The sequence below is a fragment of the Drosophila subobscura genome, chromosome E (assembly GCF_008121235.1).
Source record: "Drosophila subobscura isolate 14011-0131.10 chromosome E, UCBerk_Dsub_1.0, whole genome shotgun sequence".
Taxonomy (NCBI): Eukaryota; Metazoa; Arthropoda; class Insecta; order Diptera; family Drosophilidae; genus Drosophila; species Drosophila subobscura.
Window position 1 is genome coordinate 18145846 of NC_048531.1, and position 23742 is coordinate 18169587.

Below are 23742 nucleotides of genomic sequence, written 5' to 3' on the forward strand. Positions count from 1 at the left end.
AGCTGTACTTTAAGCTCCCAGATACATCTCTCCATGTGCTCCATTTATGCCCCACACAATTACCATTTTAATTTGAATTTTTGTACACTTAGCTGTTGAACTATAACGCGGCTTTGGCTTTAACTTTAGCTGAAATAGCGAGAAATAGTTCAGCGTACTAAGAGGCATGCCGCAGAATACAATAAGTCCGGCTCGTTGGGTTTGTTCGTTAATTTGTGGTAATTACTCACACATGGATGTCTGTCGGTCCGTGCATTGGATTACGTTACGGAATATCGACTCTGGTCTTGGGAACTGCTCTGTGGTCTCTCCCTCTCCCTCTCCCTCCCTCTCCGGTGTCTTGTGTCCAATATCTGTTTGGGCTGTGGGCAACACTCACACACAATGCCTTTGCTTTATTTTAAGGCACAAGGTTGACTTTTGTTGCTCTACTACGCGCTGTGTGTAGGTTCGCAATTGTTAAGGCTATGTAGATACAGTAATTATTTTTCGTTTTCATATTAACAACCAACAAAAGATAGATAAAAAGAGCCAAGGCACACACACGGACCACGGACAGGCAATCTAAACCAGTTTTTGTTTAGTGTAATTTCAATGCTTAGTTTTTGAAGTCACAATTGATTGGAGTGAGTGATTAGAGCTATGAAAGCTGCTGCCAAATGTGTAACACAAAATGGGAAAGACAGGAAGTATTACCTTTGGTTAAGCGATCTTTAGAAATGTTGTTAGGACAAGACTTGCTTATAAATTGCGGCATTTGGGCAGTAATTCTCGCAGCTTTCAACTTCATCTTTTGACTAAGTTGAGACGCTACTGAGGCCCCACCCTGTCCAGAACCAGACAAAGCACACGCCTCGCATTTCAATGATTTCAGAATGCAAACCCAAAAAAACAAAAGTCCAGCCAGCTCATGACTAAAATTTAAACATTACCTTAACAGACGACAATAATAATTAATTGTTGTGTTAATAAATAAACGATGAATGTACATTGTACATATAGGAAGAGAGCAGCAAATAAATATAAATATAATAATAATAATAAGCACACGCGCCGCTGACTAAGTTTTCCTGCGGATCTACTCAGAGACATGGACATGTCAAGCGTATAAATGTATCTATGTATCGATGTATCTACGTACTTAAACACATATTCATTCATTCATTCGATTGTACATATGTACAGATGTATGTCTTTCTCTATATAAATTGTAAATCAGATACGGCATAAATATTGAACACATGGCGGCAGTTTGTACAAGACTTGTGGGTGCTCCGCGGGAGGAGGAGACATCGGAACCAAAATTGAAATAAAATAAAGCACCATAAAACGTACTTAAAGATTGAGAGAGAGAGAGAGAGAGACAGAGACGAGCGTTTGATGGGGCCCGGAATGGGCCGGGCGCCGCGCAGTGACGAGGGGAATCAATGGAAGTGTTTTTGTTGCTTTTTTTTGTGGAGCGCCAAAAGACGAAGACCAAGTACGGGCGGAGCAGCAAAGCAAAGGAAAAATGAATGCATAACCAAACTAGCTAAATAACTGAATAATATTATAATTATAACAAAGATCTTTAGCTTTTTGATTCTGTAACAGTCTCTTGGGTCTCTCTCTTCCTCGTTTTGCTTTGCACAAGGTGACATCTTCACCACAGGGCAAGCTCTTTCCCTCTCTAGCGCTTGGTGGTTGGTGCGTGGTGAATAACTTAGTGGTCCTCCCCCACAGCGGAGAACATCAGCTTCCAAGTAATTTCACCATGGGCCAGCTTCACTGTAGTGGCCGCACATTGGATATGCTCAATATGTGCGGACCATATGGATGTATTGATTTATATGTACATAATATGTATACATATATGTATATGTATGTACATCGTAGATGCTTAAGGAATTGCGAGCGAGTGTATTTGATCTTGGTATAATTGGCTGTCAGTGCGACGTTTGATCGAGCCCCACAAGCACACGCACACACAGCCTCACCCACAGCCACACACACACACACACAGGCAGCTCTTCTGGGTTGCGCAAAATGTCCGCAGCTGGCACTTGTCTCTGTGTTTGTGTCTGAGTTTTTGTTAATTTATAAATTAAAACGCGTTTCATGGCATTATTTGTGTGTTCGCTGTGTGCTTTTTCTTGCCTTCTTTTAAATCATTTTGATTGTTCGACATTCATATTCATATTTTTATTCTTCTTAGTCCATTTTTGTGCATGGCCTGCAAACATTTGGCCAGCCCACGCCCCTGTCCGCCTCTGCCGTTTCGCTAATTGAAAATCAATTAATGCGACTGCAGCTCCTCTCCACAGACATGCTCCATCTCCAATCTCTCCATTCCATTCTCTCCACTCTCCTTCTCTCCACATCTGCCGCCGCAGCAGTCATGTCAAAGTCAGCAATCAAGTCAGCAAGGGAGGGGGACAAAATCCTTTTGTTTTCATTGACTCTCTAAGGCTTTGGCCAACACACGCACAAACAAAAAGTTTAATTGATGTGCTCGAAGTGTCTCGCCGACATGCGAAATATTTCATTTTGTCTCGAGTTTTGGCCGAAACGATCATCATTCTCATCATCATCGTTATCATTAGGTTCATTGAATCTTGAAGTGCGTCTCAGAGCCAGAAGCGCGCTCCTTATGGCTGGGGGAATGTGGCACAAGTTTTGCATGCCAAAGTATGCCCCGAACTGCCGATGGAGGGGGAATTATAATTCAGATTTTGCCGGTTATTTCGGGCTGCTAATCAATGAACAACCAATGTGATTCTCTCGCTGCTCGTTACTCGTTACTCGATACTTATTTCTTCCAGCTCTCGCTACTCCTTACCCCTTTCTCGCTACTCGTTTCTCGTTACTAATTTCTCTCCCCTCTCTCGTTACTCGTTGCAGGTCAACAAACAGTATACGGCCAACGATCTGGAGGCTTTTATGAAGATTGCCGCCAATTGGCAGAATTCCAATCACAGCTTACTGGAGGGCGTCGACTTGAAGACGGGTAAGTAAACGTTAAAATCATTCACCAGCAATCAACAGACCATTAAAATGCCAACATTTCCGCCTGCAGAAATGACACAATACATGAACAATCCATCGATGAACATGTACAAGAAACGTGAACGCACTCAGAACTGGAATCACCAGGAGAAGAAATATTTGCTCGATCTGTGCCGGAAGGATATGCGCATCATAGAGAACAAGCGACTGGATGCCGGCCTCACAGCTGTCAAGAACAAGGCCTGGAAGATTATACACCAGAAGTTCTCCAACCAATTTGGCACCGATCGCACGTGCAATCGCCTCAAGGAGCAGTGGCGCCGCATGAAGGGTGAGTTCGAGGGATTTTCCATAAATTTCTGGATTATTTTTCAACGTTCTTTGCTTTCCTTTAGCCTGCACACGCAATGAGATCCTCGACTATAACAATCGCTTGGCCAGATTCGGGCCGGAGGTCGCTGATCGCAAGAAGCCATCGCCGTTTACGTTCGAGGTGTGGGACTTTATGCAGGAGGCCAAGAAGGCCTGCAAGTCGGAGGCCTTGGATGGCATTGACTATTCAAAGATTCCGCTGGCCCTCGAGGAGGGTTTCGACTATCGCGAGGACTACAAATTCAATGGCGATGAGCATGACATGGATGAGTAAGTGGCCAGAGAGCGCTCTGTCCCGCTGTATAGCTGTGATTAACGTTCTTCCCTCTCTGTTCCCTTCGAGCAGCAGTCGTACGCCACCGCAGGAGATGTGCGACGTGGACATCAAGGAGGAGGAACACAACGAGACCTTTGATGAGAAATACAACAGCCATCATCTGAACCAGAGCGACATTCTAGGTGGAGCAGAGCGTCTGAGCGTGTCTCCGAATCACAGTCGCAATGGCATACACGAGGCCGAGAGTCCTGCCACAGTGTCGACAGCCGTGGCACTCGACGCGAGTGCTGGCGGTGGGGGCTTTATGCCGGGCGCCGCCGACATGTCCGGCTTCCAGGCCAACTTCAACATGAACAACATATCCGCCACGCTGGAGGCACTGAATGCCTTGAGAACGGGCCAGTTCCCCAGTGCGGCAGCTGCCGCCGCAGCCGCCATACAACAGCATCAGGCGCAGGCACAGGCCCAAGCACAGGCTCAGGTGGTCGCCCTGCAGCAGCACAAGAGCAGCAGCAACAACAACAACAACAATAACAACAATGAGGACGACGATGAGATGCTGAAGCCATCGCCCAAGCGTCGGCGCACCAACAGCGGCAGCGTGTTGGGCATCGAGGATCAGCCGCAGGCACTGACCACCACAGCCATGCCGCTCGCGACGGACTGCCAGGCGCTGGAGCGATCGAGCAGCAGCAGCAACGGACTGGGCGTCGGCGTCGCAACCGGCAGCCCCAGCAGCAGCGGCGGCAGCAACAGCAACAACTTCGAGCTGCGCCTGTTCATGGAGATGCAGAGCAAGGAGCACATGATGCGCATGAAGATCCTCGAGGTGCAGCTGCAGTCGGCCAAGCACAGTCGTGACCTGATCGAGATCAACAAGACGCTGGCGCTGCAGAAGCTGCAGGAATTGGCCAGCAAGCGGCTGCCCAGTTAGGGCAGCGTCCAACGGCCGTGCAGCGTTTCATGTTATGTTAGTTGTAGCCTTAAAAACACACACAGAAGCGACTCCAAGTGCTGCGTTCGCAGGCAGAGAGCGTAGCTGGGGATCGTTTAGAGTTAGTTTTAGGATTTTACATTTAAGTTTTAGCAGCAGAAACCGCACACAAAAACCAGCACACACCAGAACACACACAAACAGAGTCACAAAACAGTTAGAGACACCGAGTTGCATGCTCTCCACAACATTCCTGGCATTTGTTGATCAGTATTTGAAAAGAAAAATAGAAAGCTAGAAGCGAAAACACAAACCAGAAACCCAAACCCAAACCCCAAGAGATGAAGGAAGAGGACCGTCAGCAGGCGCTCGAAAGTATGCCATAATTTCTCTTGCTAGCCTACCTCACACACACACACAGACACACACACACACACTCTACTCTACTGGCCTCACCAGCACTTGACCAAGTCAAGTCAAGTTTTTAGTTTGTAGATTTTTTAGTACGTAAAATGAGGCGGCAGAATATCATTCTCCAAGTTGCTCAACTACCACAAATGTATTGTACTTACGTTCTTTTGCTTTCGACACTAGCGAACTGCTCATATATATGTACTACATACCATATACATATATTTTTATGTATATATAATGTACAGGCTCTTCTTTTTTGTATTCCCCACACGGCAAGCAGTCGCCTTTTTGCTTTCAAATTTTTGAACTTGTATTTATTTTATATTTTGTATAGACTTTGTGTTGATACCACCACCCCCCGCAGCCTGTGGTATGCCCCCTGCCCCCTTCCCTGCTCTGAAAGCGGCGGAATGTGTTTTGTGTTTTGAATGCCATATTAAATGAAAGTTTCATTTTATTTTCCCAACAAATTGTTACCCTAAATGATAAAAAAAGAAAGAAACAAAAAAAAACAGCCCTATATATTATTATATCATATGTTTTAAGAGAGCTCCCAACTCCCACTAGCCACTGTCAGGCAGGACGGGGTGGAGAAACCCCGCGCACCTGCAAGGGCTTCTATGTAAATGAACAAAATACAAATTATTTTAAATAAAAAAAAGTGGAAAGAAAACGTTGAGCTTAAAGTAATTTATATCGGATTAAATATGAGTTTATAAGGCTTTTCCCCTGCTATTGCTTGCGACTTTGTCCAGTTGTTACCTTGGCCATTGAGACCATTTGCTGGTCCACTTTGCCAAGCTCTGACTGCACCTCATTCTGTTGCTGCAACAGCTTGGAGCGCAGCTTCATCAGTTGCTCGCGTTGCTGTTTGGGAAGTAAAAGGAAAGATTAAAGTTATTTTTATTAGAAATACTCACAATTTTTAGAAAGTGCACATTCTCGCCAGCTCGGGCTCTTTCGTACAGGAAATTGCTGGCATTTCTAGAAATATTTTAATGCTAAAAAATAAACCTTTGCCGACTTCCTTTCTACTCACTTGCAGCTCTGTGTAAACCAAACTTTAGGCACAGTTGCAAGTCGGAAAAGTACTTTTTGCATAACTAAAAAATTTCGTTGAAAAAAACGGGAGTTGAAAACTAAATTTTATTTCAAAAAATTTGGAAAGTTACTTGGGCATGCCAGAGGCTGACTGAAATGTGAATGAGTTTTGGAATGGCATCGCCTACTTTGACTGGCATCGAGTAAATCAATCCTCTCCACCCATAGACCTTTTGATTCTCTCAATGGAATTTTCGAGCTGCTCAATTTGCTTCAGCAGCGATTTCTTCACAGACTTTGAATCCTCGGAAAAGCCACGCTCAACGGCTTTGATTTCGTTCTTTAAGTCCTCGATCTGCGCCAGCATTTCTTTGATTTTATCTTGTCGAATTTTCTTTAGTTGTTCCATTTCCTTGGGGACGTAGAAAATGTAAGCTTTCGCCCTTAAATTGGCTGCGTTATGCACTCACAATTCTCTTAAAATGATTTTTCTCCTCGCCCCTGCCTTTGTCGCGGAAGGTGCGTCTTAGTCCGTCTGTGGCCAGCACATCCCTGGCTCTCAGCAGGCTTATGGCTCGGAAGACTGTGCCAAACATGCTTAAAAATAATTGCTTAAAATTTTGAAATTTGAAAAGAATTTCGGGCTGGCAGCAAAACAATTTTCTCAGTGCTGACTTGATGGACTTTTTCTCTATGGCTTCTTTTCGGGCTTGCCGCTGATGCTCTCCAAATTCTTGATGTGCTTTTCGATTTGTTCAATTTTTGACTTGATTAATTTGCGTTCCTCAATGATTCTCTTGCGTATGGTGTCCAGCTGATGGCGTTGTTTCTGTATCAAAAAGGGGCTCTTAAAAGTAGTTCGACTTTTGTTTTAATTAACAGCAAACCTTTTGCATATAGGGAATATTGGAACGTACGCTGCCTAGATAAGAGAATTGGAAGGACAATCGACTGTTTGTAGGAGAAAAAGAAAGTCTTCAAGGAAAGTTAAGTTAATTTAAGTGAAAGCTGGAACTTACCTAACTGCTGGTTGATATTGATTGAATATTTTCAGTGGCTGCCGATAATTTCTGGCTATTTGGTAGCTTAGAAATTGCACAATTTCAGACATTTTGGATGGATTTGGAATTTAAATGAAATATTTACTTATGCTAAAACATGATACGGGGAGTAAAGCAAAGGGAATTGTAAATGACAACTAAAGTCAGGCCTGGCAAGCATTGTTTATTATTTCGTCAGTGAATCACGCAAACATTTTGTTTACTGATAAGCACAAAAGTCCCCCTCGCCGTTTGATTGATTTGTTTATGGCGAGAGTTCCCCTCTGCAATAATTGTTTACAATAGCTCCCCAGCAAAAATAGCACACGAAAATCACTTAATATTTCTTTATATATTTTTGGCAATTTTATGAAGTTACATTTTGTTGTTCTAAGCGTACATGGTCTTGGGTTGACTTGGTCTACGCACTGGCGAATCGTAGATGAAAGGACGTGGTGCAGGCGGCGACCTGAAAGGGTTTCCTCCAGCTCCTCCAGGACTGGGAGATCCGCGAGATGGCGAACCCTGGCTGGGCGAGATCAGGCATCCCAGCAGAGCGAACAGCAGACAGCACAGTGCGAACAGCTTCATTGTTTTGTAATCTTTCGTTTACTGAATGCTCATCTCAGTGGGGATGAGTGCTTTTATAGGTCTGTGAGAGAGAAGAAGCTCTGCTGATAATCGTTGCGCTGATACTGTGAACCACTCGGGGGATTTTTGCAGCCACTGAAATCAACGACATTGGGTGATTTTTTTCTTCTCTGCTGTCGCAGCAGGTGGCGAGGTGGCGCTGCTCTCAATCGACTGCTTGGCTGTTGCTTTCGCTTGCTCTTTCTCCTTCTCCTTCTCTTCAATTTCTAGGTTCCTGTCAAACTCCAAGCGCTTTATGTCACGCGTCAAGTCGCTTACCATCCTCTCGAGTCCCCGAACCTTACAGGTTAGCATGCGCGTAAGTGCCGCCAGTTGCTGTCGCTCCTGTAGAAAATTTAATAGTGAATTATTGGTGCACCCCCGACAGCTTGTAGCCACAGTTTACCGTCAACAGATCCTCGAATTTCAGATTAGTTTCAATCTGGCTGGTCATGTTATTGTTGAATTTGATCAAATTTCCGCTGTAAAAAAGATGCAGCTTGTTGGGGGATTGGGTTGTGGATTCGAACAGGCCTTACCGCAGTATGCAGCCACCACGGAACTGACTCCAGATTCTATTCATTTTGCTACTTCTTTGGTGCTGATGGTCCGCCAAGACACGAAAATTTATTGCAGCCAGAAAAAGTGAGAAATTTGTTTTGTATTTTTAGAAAATATGTGTGTGACGTAAACTTATAAGACGCCCCAAGCTACATTTTCTGGTAAGGGTTTCAGCTCCAATAAGAATTCTCTCGAAGCGGTCAGCTTTTGCTTGTAGTTGCATAGCAGTCAGCTTGCGTTTGCAGCTCAGCCAGCACTTGTGGTGGACTTCAGGCATACTTGCAGGCTGAACTATTTCGTGCAATGCGTCTTTTGTGTTCGTGTGTCAGTCTCTTGTTTTGTGGCAAACAAACCTAAATCGAAATTACAAATATCCGCAACCATTTACTCACATTATTTGATATTTTTCTGTACATAGGTATATATTAGATTAATACATATTAATACACTCTTTCGTCTACTTCCCAAATATTCTCTCTATACACCGTTTTAGTTTGCTGCAGTAAAATCAGCTTCAAGCGAACAAATTCTGAGTTCAGCCAGCAACTCCATTCGAATGGTAAACGGTATTGCAAGCACCAAGTTGTTCTTGGTTGTTCTTCTTTCGCACGCATTCGCATGTTCCGTAAGCCGCGCAAGCGTAAGCTCGCTCACGCAACTATGAGCACGATGCTCTCACAGATGGTACATTTGTTGTTGTTGTGATGCCGGTCAATGCAAGGTATGAGTTTAGTGTCTCTCTTTTTCTCTTTCAAATGGGTTCTTGCCAGACGTTAGTTCATATGTATGTATGTCCATATGCATCACGCCAGTGAACCTCCAGTTACCTTTTGGCTTCTGGCAGACTTCCCCGCTCATATCTTTATGCACGCCGTTTGTTGTGGCTGGCTGTTAAGGTAGTTTAATATGAAACGATAAGCGCTCTGCGGGTGTACTGAAATAATCTGGCCACGATAAGCGGCCACCCCACACGGAAGCCCCGTGCATTTAGTTTATGATATTTATTCGTATTCGGTAAGGTAAAACTAAGCCGCTTTAAAAGCTCTTAATGGATACTACACAGTGTCTGCTCTTTAGGCGAACTCCTGTTCAGCGGTCCGCTTGGTGGACATGGTGGATTCCTGCTCTTCCAGCTCCTCAACCTCGCGCCGGAAGGCGTACTTGTAGATGAGCGATGAGACGAGTGCTCCGGCCATGGGACCCACCCAGTAGATCCAATGGTTCTCCCAGGCGCCGTTCCAAAGGGCAGGAGCAAAGGAGCGCGCTGGATTCATGCTGGCACCCGTGAACTGGCCCTGTAGCAGAAACAATTAAACAGTGAATCAACTGTCCAGAGAGAGCACGGTAGTCGGGTAACTACTTACCGCAGTCAGGGAGAGGCAGGAGATGGCTAGCCCAAAGCGGACGCCCACTGAGTCCTGGAACTTGGCATTGCGCGGATCCCAGACGCCACAGCAAATGGCAATCAAGGCGCTGGTGATTAGGAACTCAATGACAACGCCCTGCAGCCCCGTCAGGCTGCTGTGCACGGAGGTTACGCAGACGCCGCTGGGCGTATCCGTGCTGTAGATGGCGCTGTCGGGCATGATGGCCTTGAGCAGGCCATAGCCAATGAAGGCGCCCAGCATTTGGGCGAAGAAGTACGCCACAGCCATGGGCAGCGAGATCATGTTGTAAATGTAGTTGGCCAGCGTCACGGCTGGATTGAGATGAGCGCCGCAGACGCAGCCAAAGCACTGGATGCAGATCAGCACCACAAAGCCAAAGTTGAGCGCACACTGGAAGTGGCCGTTGGTGAAGAACGAATTCTGGATGCAGCCCATGCAGCCGAGGAACATCAGCATGGCCGTGGCAATAAGTTCGGCAAAAACGATGCAAATATTATTCAACTGTCGCCGCTGCAGCAGCCAACAGGTCGAGCGACTGCAAAGGAGAGAGAGAAAAGGGATGTCAGTCAGGATATAAAGGCTGTAGAATGTGTCTTGTGCTGCACCTCGTGCTGGTATTAGCCATGTCTAGAACTGTCTGTAGAACTAGTTGAGGTCTTAACTGCAACGCGCTTCGACACGTACTGAGATTAGCCAGCAACTCGAGTACTCAATGGGCGCCGTGATACTGCGTACCATTATTTAATCGCTTACTCTATCGCATTATCACTGCCATGTCTTAATCTACGACATTGTGCGACAATCAACTATCAAGATTTCTAATCGTTATCGGTGGAACTTGCCATTTACTTACTTATTTAATATAAATGCCAAGCAGTGCCAAACACGACTCGCGGACAGTGGCACTGTCTGCTCGCTTATCACATTTACATACAAATTCTTCGATTAATGATAGTGTTTGAATTACGGCACTTTTGTATCTCTGGATGGGTATTTTCCGCTGATTCATTGGCTGCTTTTTTATCAGTATTTTAAGCAAGAGTTTCCCTCCCAAATGTATGCTATGGAAAACGTTTAATTCATTCCCTTTATTGGCAACACTTAAGACTAAAAGTTGAACTAAAACTTCAACTAAAACTAGTGCCCAGAAGGCTAAGTAGCAAGCCACAACCTAGGGCAGCACCACCTCCTCGATTACACGAATCTTGGCTGTCGAGCTGCGCAGCTCCATCACCGCATCGTCACCTTTGAAGGCGAAACGATAGATGAGCGAGGTGACAGCGCCTGCCACGAGCGGACCCACCCAGTAGATCCAATGATGCGCCCACGAGTCGTTCCACACAGCAGGACCCAGCGACCTGGTGGGATTCATGCTGGCGCCAGTGAAGAGGCCCTAAAGGAATAAAATAAAGTGCCATTCAGTTTGTTGTCTCTTTAGCCTCTTCGGAGAGACATACGAACCGCTGTAATGATGAGACACGAAACTGTCAGACCGAAGCGCACCGGCACCGAGTCCTTGAGCGTGGTGTTGCGTGGATCCCACACCGAGCAGGCAACCATCACCAGGCAACAGGTGATGAGAAACTCAATGAACACACCCTGCAGCACGGAGATGTCGCTGGCGAGGACTGTGACACACACACCCGCGGGGTTGTCCACGCCCTTGATGGCGTTGTGGGGTAGCACGGCGACCAGCAGACCGTAGCCAATGAGAGCGCCCGCCACTTGGGCCACGAAATAGGCAATGGCCATGCCCCAGTGGAGCACGCCGTAGAGCGAGGCGGCCAAAGGTGATGGCTGGATTGAGGTGTGCCCCCGACACCGAGCCGTAGCACTGGATGGCAATGAGTATGGCCAGGCCGAAGGTGAGGCCGCTCTGGAAGTGTGTGTTGAGGAAGAGGGGCGTCTGCACGCAGCCCATGCAGGCGATGAGCACGAACATGGCGGTGCCCACCAGCTCCCCAAAGAAGGCGGCCAATCGGCTCCTGTGCCGCTGCTGGAGGTGCCATCGGATGCCGCTCGGTTGCTTTGGCTTCTGTTGCGACATGTTGACTAAACACGACTGCCACTAGAAGTGCCACTGGCACCTCGCCTTTTGTTTTGGCCAACTGACTTGGCATATTATCGAGGGGCCTGTGACTTTAAATTGGCGCCAATCAATCAATATCAATTATAAAACCTTAATGCTAATTATCATATGGATATTTCCGAGTAGAGGCGCGCAGATAGAATGCCACACAACAGTGTGGCCGGCCCCGTCGCCGCCCATTCCTCGGCCAGATCAATTAATCAAAGAGCATTTACGTGAGGCTTTTCTGCTGTAATTATCGGCCTGATAAACTGCCTAACTGCCACATGCCGATTGGCCAGCAGCCTTTGCCGCGATTTGTCCTTAATCTTATCTCGAATCATTAAGATCTTAATCGGAGTGCGACTGTGGCGCCGAGCCTTGGACAACACACGCTCTGTGGCTTAGACAGGGTGCGGACTTGTTGTCAAGTTTATGCTGGCAGAACTTTGAACTAGAGACCAACTCATGACGGGCTTCCTCAGTTAAACAAGAAGCAGGTAGAAAGCTTGTGACTACATTCCAGCTCCGCTGCAATTCAGCTCGCAAATAACTGTAACCACTCTCTCCCTGTGCCTTTGCGTTCCGATCACTGACAAAGCAAAAACAACCACGCACACGCGCTCTCCCTCTCTTTGCTTGTGTGATGCGTTTCGGGTTTAGCAGAGACACCTTTCTGTCTCACAATAACAACAAGCGCTTGCAGAATGTGTCTTTGGATTGGGGGTGGGCATGCAGGCACAGACATGCATTAGTACGATTGTATGCACAGACAACAGAAATGAAGTCAAAAACGTTTCTTGCTTCTCTGCTGCTGCGCGCAGCCGAGCAATATACCTAACGAAGTGCATGGGCCGAAGCCACACGAAGCTTTGGCGTGTAGCGACTGCGCTGCCTGAGATCTTTGCCTACGTCGCTGCCCTCTGCTTTTTTCGTTCGCTCGCGATGCAGTGCACAGGTAAAAACAGTAATCGGTCTTTGCTTGCGCGCAGATCGAAAGCATTGAAAGATGTTTCCACTCAGCACAGCATTGAAAGTTCTTTTAGGTTTTTTTGTTGTTTTTTTTTAAAGTAGTTTAAAAATCTCGATGTTCTTTATTATCGAAGGCTTTATATTGCATTAATATAAAATTCGGCTGTCTTAGCTTAAAGTTAAATGTAGTTGCAATGTCTTTGGCATGCTCTTCCTGCTCTACGAGAGCTGCACATCCTCCAGCTGGCGCAGCTTCTCGTGGCTGGTGATCTCTGCCTCCACCACCTCCCGCCGGAAGACGGTCTTGTAGGCGTAGGCGGTGACGGCGGCAGCGCTGAGTGGAGCCAGCCAGTAGATCCAGTTAGAGTCAAAGTGGGAATTCCACAGGGCAGGCGCAAAGGACCTGGCGGGGTTCATGCTGGCACCAGTGAAGGGACCCTAAAAGAGAAAGAGAGAAATGTTAGACTGCTTGGGAGCTGAGGGGAGTGCGGGGTAGAACTTACGGCAGCGCAGGCAAGGCAGGAAATGGCCAGACCGAAGCGAATGGCAACCGAGTCATGGAACTTGGAGTTGCGTGGATCCCAGACGCCGCAGCAGACAATCACCAGAATGGCGGTGATCACAAACTCAATGCCAAATGCCTGAGCATGGCTGACGCTGCTGTGGGGCAGCGTCACGCACAATCCAGCGCCTCCTCCAAGCGTGTCCTCGGGCAGCAGCACCTTCAGCAATCCGTAGCCAATAAATGCGCCCAGCATCTGGGCCACACAGTAGACAAAGGCCATGGGCAGTGTGACCAGCTCGTAGATGTAGGCAGCCACGGTAACGGCCGGATTGAGATGTGCGCCGGAGACACAGCCGAAGCACTGGATGCAAATCATGACAGCCAGACCAAAGTTGAGTATAATCTGCAGATGAGTGTTGGGGAAAAAGTCCGTCTTCACGCAGCCCATGCAGCCGAGGAAGACCAGCATTCCCGTGCCGATGAGCTCGGCGAGGAAGCAGCAGATTTTGTCCAGCGTAGAACCCTTCATTTTGAATACTTTCAAGCAACTGAAAAAGGTAACAATTATGCATGATAGTCAGCGCGTATACTAGGTGGAAAACTTCAACCCCTCTCTCGCTACCACTCTCTCCCTGTCTTTCCCACTCTCTGGCATGTGTCGAACCTCTTCATCAATCATTTGGTATCCCATCCAAGCGCTTCTATTAAGCTTTTCAATTAAAGTTAATCTGCTGCCACATTATCTTTCAGCGTTTGTAGTGACATTGAATGAAGTTTCTTTTATCGAGACCTTTTCAGTTGTTCCTCCGCGGGGGGTGGACTCTCCAACCCCTGAAGCTGCGGCTGCTCCTGTTCACGGTTCGATGACGACATCGATTTTTCAAACACGAGCGAACGGAACACACGGTGCACACTTAATCGTGGGCATAAAGAGACTAGATAGACGGCGAAGGTGAAGCTGACATTGGCCTGGTCTGGCCGAAAAAGATAATCGCGAAGTACGTAGCACAGACATTGCCCATTGATTGGCCCATTCAGCTGTCAAAATTCGTAGATAAATTGTCAAGGAAAAAGAAAGAAACTCAAAAAACAATAACAAATCTATTTATGGGTGTTATCTGTGGGGTTGGCCACTCGAAAGTTAGACTGGAGTTTGTACGATAACTGGGCCAAAAATAATGCACTAAGATATCTCTCGGAAACGAATTTGGGAATATTTCTGTTGAGGTTATCCTAGAGATATTTACCGATCCCAGCACTCGCGAGTCATTGTGCGCACTTGTTGGACTTTTTAAAATTCAACCAAAAGGTATTTATATTTTTTAGATATTTTTTCTATTTATTGTTTGAAACTTTGTTCCGTTCAATGCACGAAGCGACAGCGGCACTGTCAATGTCAATCTGAGGCGTTGGAGTAGCCATAGACAAATATTTATATCTGTATCTATATGATATTGCGTAAATCAAAACCCATTTTTAGCCCAGAGAGCAGAGAAGCGAAGAAACACAAACACAGCGGCAGGGTTCTGTGTGGAAATTAGCAAATCCTACACGAGCGGCAGCATTCATAAAGTCAAGTATCCAGAATCTACGAACAACTTAAGCGCTCATTCGGCGCACTTGCGCTCTCACTCTCCTCTCTCTCTCTCTCTCTCGATAATCTCTGGAGACCTGCGCTCACATTAAGATGTGGGGAGAGTGGAGAATGGATGCATAAAGTGGAGAGACAATTGCCTGCTGTGCACTGACTGCAGTTTGATAACGGTGAATAGTGAAGAGTGCTGAGTGCAGAGTGCAGAGTGGAAGGTGGTGGAATGTGGTGGAGCGGAGTGACCGACTATCAATTACCATGGCCGGTCGGGGATGGGGCCTGTTATCGTATCAATTTGCTGCCTACAACGCACAATTGCCGCTGCGTTGCAATTGCAAATTGAAATTGCGTGGCGTGGCGTGGCGTGGCACAATGTGGCAATAACAAATCAAAGCTCGAATCTCAGTCGCCTGTCGATCAAATTGCACGCAATTTACTCTCAATAGTGTCTCAATGGCAATTGAAATATAAATAAATAAATATGTGTCGAAAAACAAATCGATTGCCTGAGCGTGTGCCGCGATAACCTCCCCAGGTGAACTCTTGCCTGTGGAGGGATATTTTTGCATCTTGCAGGCAGTTAAATCCTAACTAACCTCGCCCAACATTGCTGTTAAATATTTGCAATTGCAGCATGTCCCACACCCATGGAGAAAACGGCAGAAAAATTATAGTTTGGCCTATGGCCAAGAGCAATTGTTTGGCCAACTCATTGACAGTTTGCTGCTGGGCTGAGGGAGGGAGAGGAGGTTGAGGTGTGAAAGAAGAGCGACACGTTTTGGCAGCAGAGAGAGAGAGAGAAAAGTAAAAACAATAAACACGCGATGGAGCCAAAAGTTTATAAATAAATCAAACGGATCTGATTTGAACTGCTTCTGCACATCGAATGTTAATAATTTAATTACCACCTGAGCGTCCGAGTGCCATTTGTCATAGCTTCTGCGACTGTTTTTGTGTGTTAATCATAGACCATGCAACATGCCACTTGCCCATGCCCAGAAGGATCACGGATCGTTCATGATGTGGCGGCATGTGTCACGACTCGTTTGAGTCTTGGGTGTAGGGTTTGGGCTTGGCCTGCCGCAGGGCTCTAATTAATGTTAATCTTAGCACAAAGTTAATGGAATTATTTTGCATTAGTTATTATTATAGATTATATTTTCAGTGTTTAGCTAATTACGGAACGCGCCTGGGGGTATTCTAATGGGTGCTAATAGGGCGGGGCAGCGGGAAAGATGATCGATCAATCGAGCAATCGATCGATCGGATCTGCTGCGGAAGTTGCTGCCCGCTCATTAGCATAAAAGTGTGAGGAGAGAGGAGCACAGCGGAACGGACTGGAATGGAATGGAACAGCTTTCGCCCAGAGCTTTGCCTGGAATGGCATGGCACAGCTTTTTGTAGCCTGAAGTTCTGAAAGCTTTAAATGATATTTTTGATTCGGAGCTTTCACTATCTCAGTTCGCTTTTTGCCAGCCAGCTATCAGCTCATACTAAAGTTTAGCCAGAAGCTTGCTGGCCATAAAACGTTGTTAAAAGTGAAGAACAAAACTAATCAAATCGCAGCTGATAAGCTGCTTCGATAGCTGGCTGGTATTTGCTCGTATTTACTGGCTGCTTAAGTAGTGATTTTTAGCTACGGGCCACTAAAACTTTGTTGGCCATAAATATAGGAATGCCACCGGGGGCCATGAGACAGCCAGCAATGGGACATGAGCCAGGAGCCATCCAACCATGAGGAATGACACATCCAGCCATGAGCCCATCAGTCAGGCCACATATTCAATGTGCCTGATAAGAGCTAGGCATAGAAATGGGCCTCTATCTATGTATCGCATTAGCTGACAAACTCTTTAATTTGGCCATAATTGCGTCTGTCCAAAATCGCATTTACTCGTCAGACTTTTGACATTGCTCCGCTTTTATGAGTGTGCCAAAGTCCGATAATGATTGGGTTTCCGACTTATAAACAAACATACAAATACATATACAAAACATAACTGTATAAGTACCCTCGTGTATGTCGCCTATCGCCCACCGATTGCCGCCTGTTTTCAGCTCTCGTTTTTCTTGGACATAATTAAGCTCATTAAACTAGACACGGGCCGGCTAGCTGTAGTTGACATTCCTCCCTCCCTCCAGTAGTTCCATTGATCTTGAACCACCCCCCCACCCCGCACACCTCTTCGTGCTCATCACCACCCAAAACCCAAGACGCTTATCTGTAGCGGCTTATCAGCGAAATCGCAACTGCTGACGTTTTGTTGCTTCTTTGTTGGCTGCCTACATTACGCAATGTCTCGCAGGCATCAGTCACAGACCGCAGAAACCGCTATCACAGTGTTAACAGACGGTTCAGCCCACAAATTTATGGGCCAGCGATAAAAGACCGCCCGAAAAAGAAGAAAGAAGCGAGATCCAAATGCTGTGGGGTCTACAGCCGCAAACACCTCGCCTGACACAAGTTCTAGGCCCCTCCAAGTCAGAGTCATGTGCTGACTGCTGAGGGTTTGCTAAATGCAAACATACATAAGTAAATATGTGCATACGTATGTAAATATGTATTTAGATGTCCAAAATAAGTTTACGACAGATGAATCCCCGGTTATCAAACGGCGGCAGGCTGCCAGCGCGTGTCCACTTTCGACTTCATTTTACATGCAAAAGCAGTGGCAGAGCAAAGCAGTTGTAAAGTGCCGCTATTACTACTGCTTTATTGCCCAACTCTCCCATGAATGGACAGCGCAGTGCACTGCATTGCCCACACTGCTGTCTTATCAAAAATTGAAGCAAAATTCAACATTGACCTAGGCTACTGCTTTACTTTCTTTGTGGTCGGGCCTGTCATTGAGTGGAAATTTATGGTGCCATTCGGTGTTTAATCAAGCAGTTCAGATCGGGTATAAGCTACTTTTGCTGTCTTTCTATTTATAATATACAATCGTGCACGCTTTTATAGCTGCAGCTCATCTGCTGCTTGTCAACAGAAAATCCAGAAGTGTGGGGCGATAAGAGCGGACTGACGACTGACACAAATACAGCCAGCGGGGCTATAAATTATGCAACGAAAAGTGTGCAAAGAATTTGAAGTGTAGCGCGGAAACAGCAGCAGCAGCAGCAGAAGCAGCAGCAGCAGCGAAGACTCGAATTGAATTGAAACTAAACTTTGATCAATGACAGACTGATAACCCCCATGATCGCCAGGGAGCATTCATTATCAGCTGGAGAAGCGATCATCGAGATTCCAGATCCAAATCCCCTGCTGATTGCCACATTCTGTTATGGTTTGCCAAGCACAAATTGAATCTCAACAATGCCTTTTTGTGTGGGATCCAATGACATCTGCAGACTGTGAAAAATCTCATAGCTAAGTAATGATTTAGCCAAACAAAACTAGCAGATTGATAGAACCATATTTGACACCTGACTGGCCCAATTTGAGGCCTCCGGGAATTGTGTTCCGTGTGTGTGTGTAGCCTGTTTGTGGCTTGATCATATGATGACGTTATAATTATAACAAATCAGAGATTAATGGAGTCACTAAGACTCGCAACACGCGACGTGTTGGCTGAGTGCGATTGGTTTATCAAATTTGATTAGCGGCGATTAACGGGCAACACCCGTGAGTGAGTGAATTCCCCCCGCCACAAAAGATGTGATCGGTGAGGGATGATGGGTGTTGGTATAATCAAAGCCATGTGCCCCAGCTTATATAAGTTTCAATTTCTCAAAAGGTTTTCATTCATTGCGGTACATATAACAGATCTTTGACGGATCAAACACTTTATCGGGCAAACACTTTATCGGCAGCCTCTGACCTTGGGGCCGAAAGAATTCTGTTTGGGTTTCGCTTTTGTTTTGTTTTTTCTTTGGTTTCGTTTGTTTTCTGGTTTCGTTTTTTTGTGTTTCTCGTGGGAGTACATTTTGAATGTCTATAGATAAAGCTAGCTCAGACATTGAAATATTTTGGAGTGGTTTACCCAGGCAAAAGTGCGCTTAAAGTCTCAGCAAAATTATCAATGGAGCACAAATCGCATGATCCAAGTTCCAGCAACTAAGTTGGCAACATGCATACATTTGCAAGTCAATTTTGTGTCTGTGTGGCAGCTGTTTACTTATCAGGAGGCATTTCTATTTTATAGAATCAAGTGACCCCGCCACGGCAATCGTGTTGCCATACTTATTTTTCAATGATATTTTTGATAAGACTTGCCCGTGCCCGGAGCCGCCTTCTAATTAGTATACAAAAACAACAGCAAGCAGAGCAAGCAGCAGGCAGCAGGCAGGGAGCAAGCAGTACCCCAAGCAGTACCCGTACATTCCGTTCCACGGAACGAGTAAAAAGTATATAAAAAAAAAAGAGAAAAATGAACGCTTATAAATACACGGAAAGTAGAGCAGCACAGCCTATAGAGTGGGGCTACGTTCTCCAAACACCCCAAAAAGTCATGGCATAATTCTGAATTTTTATAAATAAACATTCTCCGGTAAGAGGCGACGCCAGAGCATCGCTAGAATATTGTCTCGAAGGTGGTTTATGAATGTCAAATGAGGCGCAGACTCGAATCGAAGCACTCGCTGTCTTGGCCAGAATACAAAGCTAATGGCTATTCCATGATAAAGTTCCCCCAGTCTAATTACAGAGTCTGCTGCTGCTGCTGCGGCTGCTTGCGTAATTGTGGGATCGTTGATTGTCGATTGGTTTTCCACGTGCTACAGGCTCGCCCGCTGATATGTGCATTGTGGGCTTTAAATGCTAAATAATGCACATAATTATAAGTCAATAATGCGGCAGTGCAGGTAGTCGATAAACAACAATATTAATAAATGTGCAGGCAATGTGCTTAGGTGTTTTTTTTCTTCGATTGCTCCGCCCAACTGTTTGATCACTATGCCAAGGCGCACTCAGACATTTATCTATCGTTTCAATCCCCCCAGCTGAATCCACAAAATGATAGCCCAAAATTCGAAATGGAAAGTTGTGCAGAATGGAAAAAGCCCAAAACTTGGACCCAGACGTTTGTCTGCTCAATATTTGCATAAATTTACATCTCCAATCTCCACGCACACACACACACACACACACACACACAAAAGACACTGCTTGGATTAATTTACAACTCAGCTGAATACAGTTAAAACGTTTACCCAGGAAGCAGTCCGAAATAAACTCAAAGTGAAGCGCGCGAATTTTCGAAACGCGTGAATATGCTATAAAAAAACTCACACTTGTCTCTGTCAGTGCACTGCCAAACCTTTTTATATCAAAATTGTCCGCTGCTGCTGCGCGACAGCGTTCGCTTTGCTTACTCTTTTATTTTAATTAGCGAATTGAAGTTAACTTAAGAGAAGTTTGCTAATTAATTAACGCCTCGCACTCAAGCACACACACACACTGGGACACTCCAATCACTCACAGTTACTCGCACAACCAAGCCACGCACTGGGACACGCAGAGAGTAGAACTAACCTGCGCTATGTTCGATTCGATTCGATCGTTTGTTTGCTATTGAAAGCCCAGGGCCTGCGGCTCTACGAGTACTATGAGGCGGGGATCGACTGTGAATGAACGCCAAGTGGCGGCGTCTGCGCTGGCTTCGCTTCAGCGACGGCGAAACTCACCAAGGCGACTGCTTGCTGGCAGCAGCGCTGTTGGTAAACGCTTATCAGCGTTGGCGTTGACGTCGGCGTCGGCGTAGCCGTTGGCGCCAGCGTCAGCTTTTAGCTTTCAGCTTTAGATTTTGTTGTTGATGCTAGCGATGGGAGCTTTTCAGAGCAATAGATAGATAGTCTTGCTCTTGGCGTTAAATCTGCCATTAAATATATGCAAACATTTGTTTTGTGTAAAGCAAAGTCTCTCGCAGGCAGCGCCAAGTGGAGGCACTGCAAGCAGTTCAAAGCAAGCAGCAAACACTGCACAGAGCAAACAAGCAGTGCTATTACCGAGCTATTCTCTATTTGTTTGTAGATTTTCGGGCTAAGTGAAAGGAGAGCAAAACAAAACATTGTTCCATATTTAACTTAATTATCAGAGTAATTAAGAGCCGTGACCAAACTGACGCTAAGTACCCGTTAATCAGTGTACCTTTACACCTGCTTCAAAGCTCAAACGACATCGTTTCAAGTGCCATGCCCCTTTTAGTGATAAGAACTCAATTGATAGGAGATAGAGAGGAGAGTGGTAAAAGGGGGTAGAGTAATCCATTTATTTGCTTAATACTTACCTTTCAAGGCTGCGCTGATTGGAAAACTTACCCAAAGATTCCATAACCTCATTCCATAACCTCCACCTGACACTCAAGCGGAAAGCTCCGTCGGCTGTCTGGGGGAGGAATATTTTGATTTTGAACTCATTACAGATAACACTTCACGGCACACACACACACTTTGCACGTCACTGTTCAGCATGGGAAAAGTTCGATCGGCGGCGGCTTTCCGTGACGCTTCCGCTATCAGGCCTTGACTTGGTTATCGCTTCGCACACCGAATATGCTTCTGCTTATGACGCGCACCGTATGAGACATGCACTCAATGATTTGCATAGACGATCCGTCGGCGTATTATTTGAAGTTTGCCAATAAATTAGACACCAACAAAAGCTGCCGCTGCCATCGATTGAGGTAGAAGCAATTTAACTCAGTCTCAATTAAAACATAAATAAAATAAAAGCTCAATGAAATCCTCGGTTCGGGCTAGTCCAAGCGTAGCGGAATCAATGCTCGGTGGATTGATAACTTTTGTTTATGGATTTGCAGACTGCTGATCCATAAAGCCACCCGTCCCCCCCGTCTAGTTTGTGCCACATAATCGCAAACACCTCGGATTCGCTTTTGCATTCGGGCATGGGTTCGGGCGCGCTGTTCGGGCCAGACTTGGCCACATGATTTATTGCCACAATATTTTCGTCTAGCCGCAGCAGCTCGATGAACCGGCTCGAGGCGTCAAACTGGTTGGCAAAAACCGAAGACTGAATGTGAATAAACAAATAGCCAAGGAGCCAAGACACATGAACACTTGTGTACGTTCAGCTGCATTACACTTCTTGATTCGATTCGCGGGCGCGCTCTTTTGGCAAGAGAGCAGCACTCTTGGCTCTTGGCGCTTGGCTCTTGAGTGCTGGCCAAAAATACACTTGATCACGTGACGTCTACGCAACGTGGCAGCGTATGTGGGTCAAATACAATTGAAAGAAATATTAATTCGCACCTTTTGGGCTTTGATTTTGCACTGGCCATGGCTCCTGCTCCTCCTGCTGCTTGTGCTCCTGTGACTGCCGTCTTTTCCTGTTGACCTGTGGGCACTGCTTGTACTGCTTGCTGCGGTTGCTGCTGCTGCGTTTGTTGTTGTTGTTGCACCGACATTCTTTTGCTTTGCACTTTTTCACTTTAATTGTATTGTACTCGAATTGTACGCTCGTAATGCTAATTTTGTGTGGAATTAAATTCTGAATTAAACTTCACTGGGCACTGCGTGTCGCGCTGCGTAACGGACTCTCGACTGTCTCGTCGCTCGATTGTGTCTGTCCCTGCTGCTGTTCTGTTTCCGTATCGTATCTGCATGCGTTGTTGCACTGCTTCGTGTGTGCCAGCTAAACCGTTGCGATCGACCGACTGATGGAGAGTAAACTAACCGTTGTCGCCGCTTAACCAGCCACGGAACACAACGCAAACCACCCATCAAATAAATCGCGAATGGCACAAGGCAGGCCATAAAAAAAACCAACGAAAAAGCAATACATATCGGTGTGCGGTTATACAAGAGGCGAACAGGCAAGGGGTATATGCTGTGGAGACACATTTGGGCTAAAGATTTAAAACTAAAGAGTGGAACTAAGTGTAGCTACAGCTACTAAGCAGCCATGATACCTGGCTTCACTGTTAAAGTCATCTTTGTTGTCTCTTTCTTTTCCTTTCTTTTATTTTCTCTTATGTTCTGTACCATTTCCACCCATTCCAGGGTACAACCGCAGTCGACACTGCACTCCCACCACTTGTTGGCGTCGCGTTTTTTCGTTTTCTGTTTTGATTATACAGATTTACCTCCCCTTTCCCCCGTACGTAGTGTATCGGAGATTGTCACCAAGGGAATTCCCGCCCCTTTGCACCTCCGCGTGCTCATTGAATGGCTGTGATCTTTCACATTTTTGGGCAAACTCATCTAATTGGGCACTCACCTAATTGATGTATGTAGATTCTGCTCGTCACACATTCGGGCAGCAATTAACTGGTCGTTTTTTCTCACAGTGCATATTTGCAGAGCCATTCATTGATTCATTCATTTTATCTACGAATTTATACGAAACGCGGCAGATCTCAATGTCAACTCCAACAGCGCGACACCGCGACACCACGGCACACAGATCGATATTTAATATTTCGATAATATTTAATGGTCTCGTTTGGTGTTAGCCATGGGGGTTTTAGGGCTGTGCCATAGAGTTCCATATAGGTTCTTCCCTGGGGCCAGGTGAGAGGAGGCTCGTTCTGTATCAGTGCCATTCCCATTGGGGGAATTTATTGCGCGAGATATGGCCCCAATTGCAGCACATTGTACCACAAACATACCACACTTCTGTTGGGGCAGCACAGCATTTGGTTATTACACACAAGGACTAGTCGCAATAAACTGCCTGCAGCTACTGGAACCGTTACACAAATTCTGCATGGTCTTTTCTTTATTGCCACTAAATGTTGGATGTACATTTTAAGGCATACTTTTGGGCTGTTGCCTTAACCTAACGGAGCCACTTTTGTTATTTATTTATGAACATTTTCTTGGCTAGGAATCTACTTTATTTGAATTTAATCAGTAGTCAGCAGCGTCAGATGCATTGTGGCTAGGCAAGTGTGTTCTGCTACTGCGCTGCGCCCAAACGGTTATCATACCCAATAGAGTTTTTTGTGATAATAACGGATACATTTATGCGTAATTGTATTCCTTTAAGAATAATTTAGACGAATTTTA

General features: G+C 45.9%; 6 protein-coding genes and 1 long non-coding RNA gene across 11 annotated transcripts in view; 1 reads left to right on the plus strand and 6 right to left on the minus strand.

The window, feature by feature from the left end:
• LOC117892734 overlaps positions 1 to 5618 on the plus strand; it is a 43513-nt gene extending 37895 nt beyond the window's left edge. For all 4 annotated transcript variants that reach the window (XM_034799156.1, XM_034799158.1, XM_034799159.1 and 1 more), the window contains exons 2-5: positions 2881 to 2986; positions 3056 to 3316; positions 3381 to 3627; positions 3704 to 5618. In XM_034799156.1, coding sequence (XP_034655047.1) covers positions 2881 to 2986; positions 3056 to 3316; positions 3381 to 3627; positions 3704 to 4568 — 1479 coding nt within the window. In that variant the 3' untranslated portion in view covers positions 4569 to 5618. The remainder of the gene's footprint in view (positions 1 to 2880; positions 2987 to 3055; positions 3317 to 3380; positions 3628 to 3703) is intronic.
• Positions 5619 to 5656: 38 nt separating this feature from the next.
• Positions 5657 to 7199, minus strand: LOC117892741. The gene is made up of 6 exons (XR_004648738.1): positions 7043 to 7199; positions 6911 to 6974; positions 6494 to 6852; positions 6022 to 6435; positions 5903 to 5966; positions 5657 to 5849 (listed from the first exon to the last, which is right to left on the minus strand). It is a non-coding gene; the product is annotated as an uncharacterized LOC117892741 (long non-coding RNA).
• A 205-nt stretch (positions 7200 to 7404) lies between these two features.
• LOC117892740 (immune-induced peptide 18) lies at positions 7405 to 7680 on the minus strand. Its single transcript, XM_034799166.1, has one exon. The coding sequence runs from the start codon at positions 7652 to 7654 to the stop codon at positions 7454 to 7456; it is 201 nt and encodes a 66-aa protein (XP_034655057.1). The 5' UTR covers positions 7655 to 7680; the 3' UTR covers positions 7405 to 7453.
• A 93-nt stretch (positions 7681 to 7773) lies between these two features.
• On the minus strand, positions 7774 to 8386 carry LOC117892739. The gene is made up of 3 exons (XM_034799164.1): positions 8233 to 8386; positions 8100 to 8175; positions 7774 to 8038 (listed from the first exon to the last, which is right to left on the minus strand). The coding sequence occupies exons 1-3, from the start codon at positions 8274 to 8276 to the stop codon at positions 7796 to 7798; spliced, it is 363 nt and encodes a 120-aa protein (XP_034655055.1). The 5' UTR covers positions 8277 to 8386; the 3' UTR covers positions 7774 to 7795.
• An 854-nt stretch (positions 8387 to 9240) lies between these two features.
• Positions 9241 to 22154, minus strand: LOC117892735 (aquaporin). Of its 2 annotated transcripts, none has more exons than XM_034799160.1 (3): positions 21985 to 22154; positions 9619 to 10177; positions 9241 to 9549 (listed from the first exon to the last, which is right to left on the minus strand). In XM_034799160.1, the coding sequence occupies exons 1-3, from the start codon at positions 22137 to 22139 to the stop codon at positions 9328 to 9330; spliced, it is 936 nt and encodes a 311-aa protein (XP_034655051.1). In that variant the 5' UTR covers positions 22140 to 22154; the 3' UTR covers positions 9241 to 9327. The 2 variants fall into 2 exon arrangements, with proteins under 2 accessions (XP_034655051.1, XP_034655052.1); XM_034799161.1 differs by lacking the exon at positions 21985 to 22154 and adding an exon at positions 10248 to 10362.
• On the minus strand, positions 10712 to 11699 carry LOC117892737 (aquaporin). Its single transcript, XM_034799162.1, is given in 3 exon segments — positions 10712 to 11035; positions 11104 to 11430; positions 11432 to 11699. Coding segments are annotated over 3 exon segments (807 nt in total). The 5' UTR covers positions 11690 to 11699; the 3' UTR covers positions 10712 to 10813.
• On the minus strand, positions 12782 to 20376 carry LOC117892738 (aquaporin AQPcic). Its single transcript, XM_034799163.1, has 3 exons — positions 20249 to 20376; positions 13186 to 13735; positions 12782 to 13120 (listed from the first exon to the last, which is right to left on the minus strand). Exons 2-3 carry the CDS (start codon positions 13714 to 13716, stop codon positions 12902 to 12904), a joined length of 750 nt encoding a protein of 249 aa, XP_034655054.1. The 5' UTR covers positions 13717 to 13735; positions 20249 to 20376; the 3' UTR covers positions 12782 to 12901.
• Positions 22155 to 23742: the final 1588 nt, after the last annotated feature.

Coding starts and splice junctions, on each gene's coding strand:
- LOC117892740 (XM_034799166.1), bottom strand. CDS start 7,654: ATGAAGCTGTTCGCACTGTGCTGTCTGCTGTTCGCTCTGCTGGGATGC.
- LOC117892739 (XM_034799164.1), bottom strand. CDS start 8,276: ATGAATAGAATCTGGAGTCAGTTCCGTGGTGGCTGCATACTGCG. Junction 8,176..8,232: donor CGTGGTGGCTGCATACTGCG/GTAAGGCCTGTT, acceptor TCTTTTTTACAG/CGGAAATTTGATCAAATTCA. Junction 8,039..8,099: donor AATTCGAGGATCTGTTGACG/GTAAACTGTGGC, acceptor AATTTTCTACAG/GAGCGACAGCAACTGGCGGC.
- LOC117892738 (XM_034799163.1), bottom strand. CDS start 13,716: ATGAAGGGTTCTACGCTGGACAAAATCTGCTGCTTCCTCGCCGAGCTC. Junction 13,121..13,185: donor CCTGCCTTGCCTGCGCTGCC/GTAAGTTCTACC, acceptor TTTCTCTTTTAG/GGTCCCTTCACTGGTGCCAG.
- LOC117892735 (XM_034799160.1), bottom strand. CDS start 22,139: ATGTCGGTGCAACAACAACAACAAACGCAGCAGCAGCAACCGCAGCAA. Junction 10,178..21,984: donor GCAAAATCAAAGCCCAAAAG/GTGCGAATTAAT, acceptor TCTCCTTTGCAG/TCGCTCGACCTGTTGGCTGC. Junction 9,550..9,618: donor CCTGCCTCTCCCTGACTGCG/GTAAGTAGTTAC, acceptor TTTCTGCTACAG/GGCCAGTTCACGGGTGCCAG.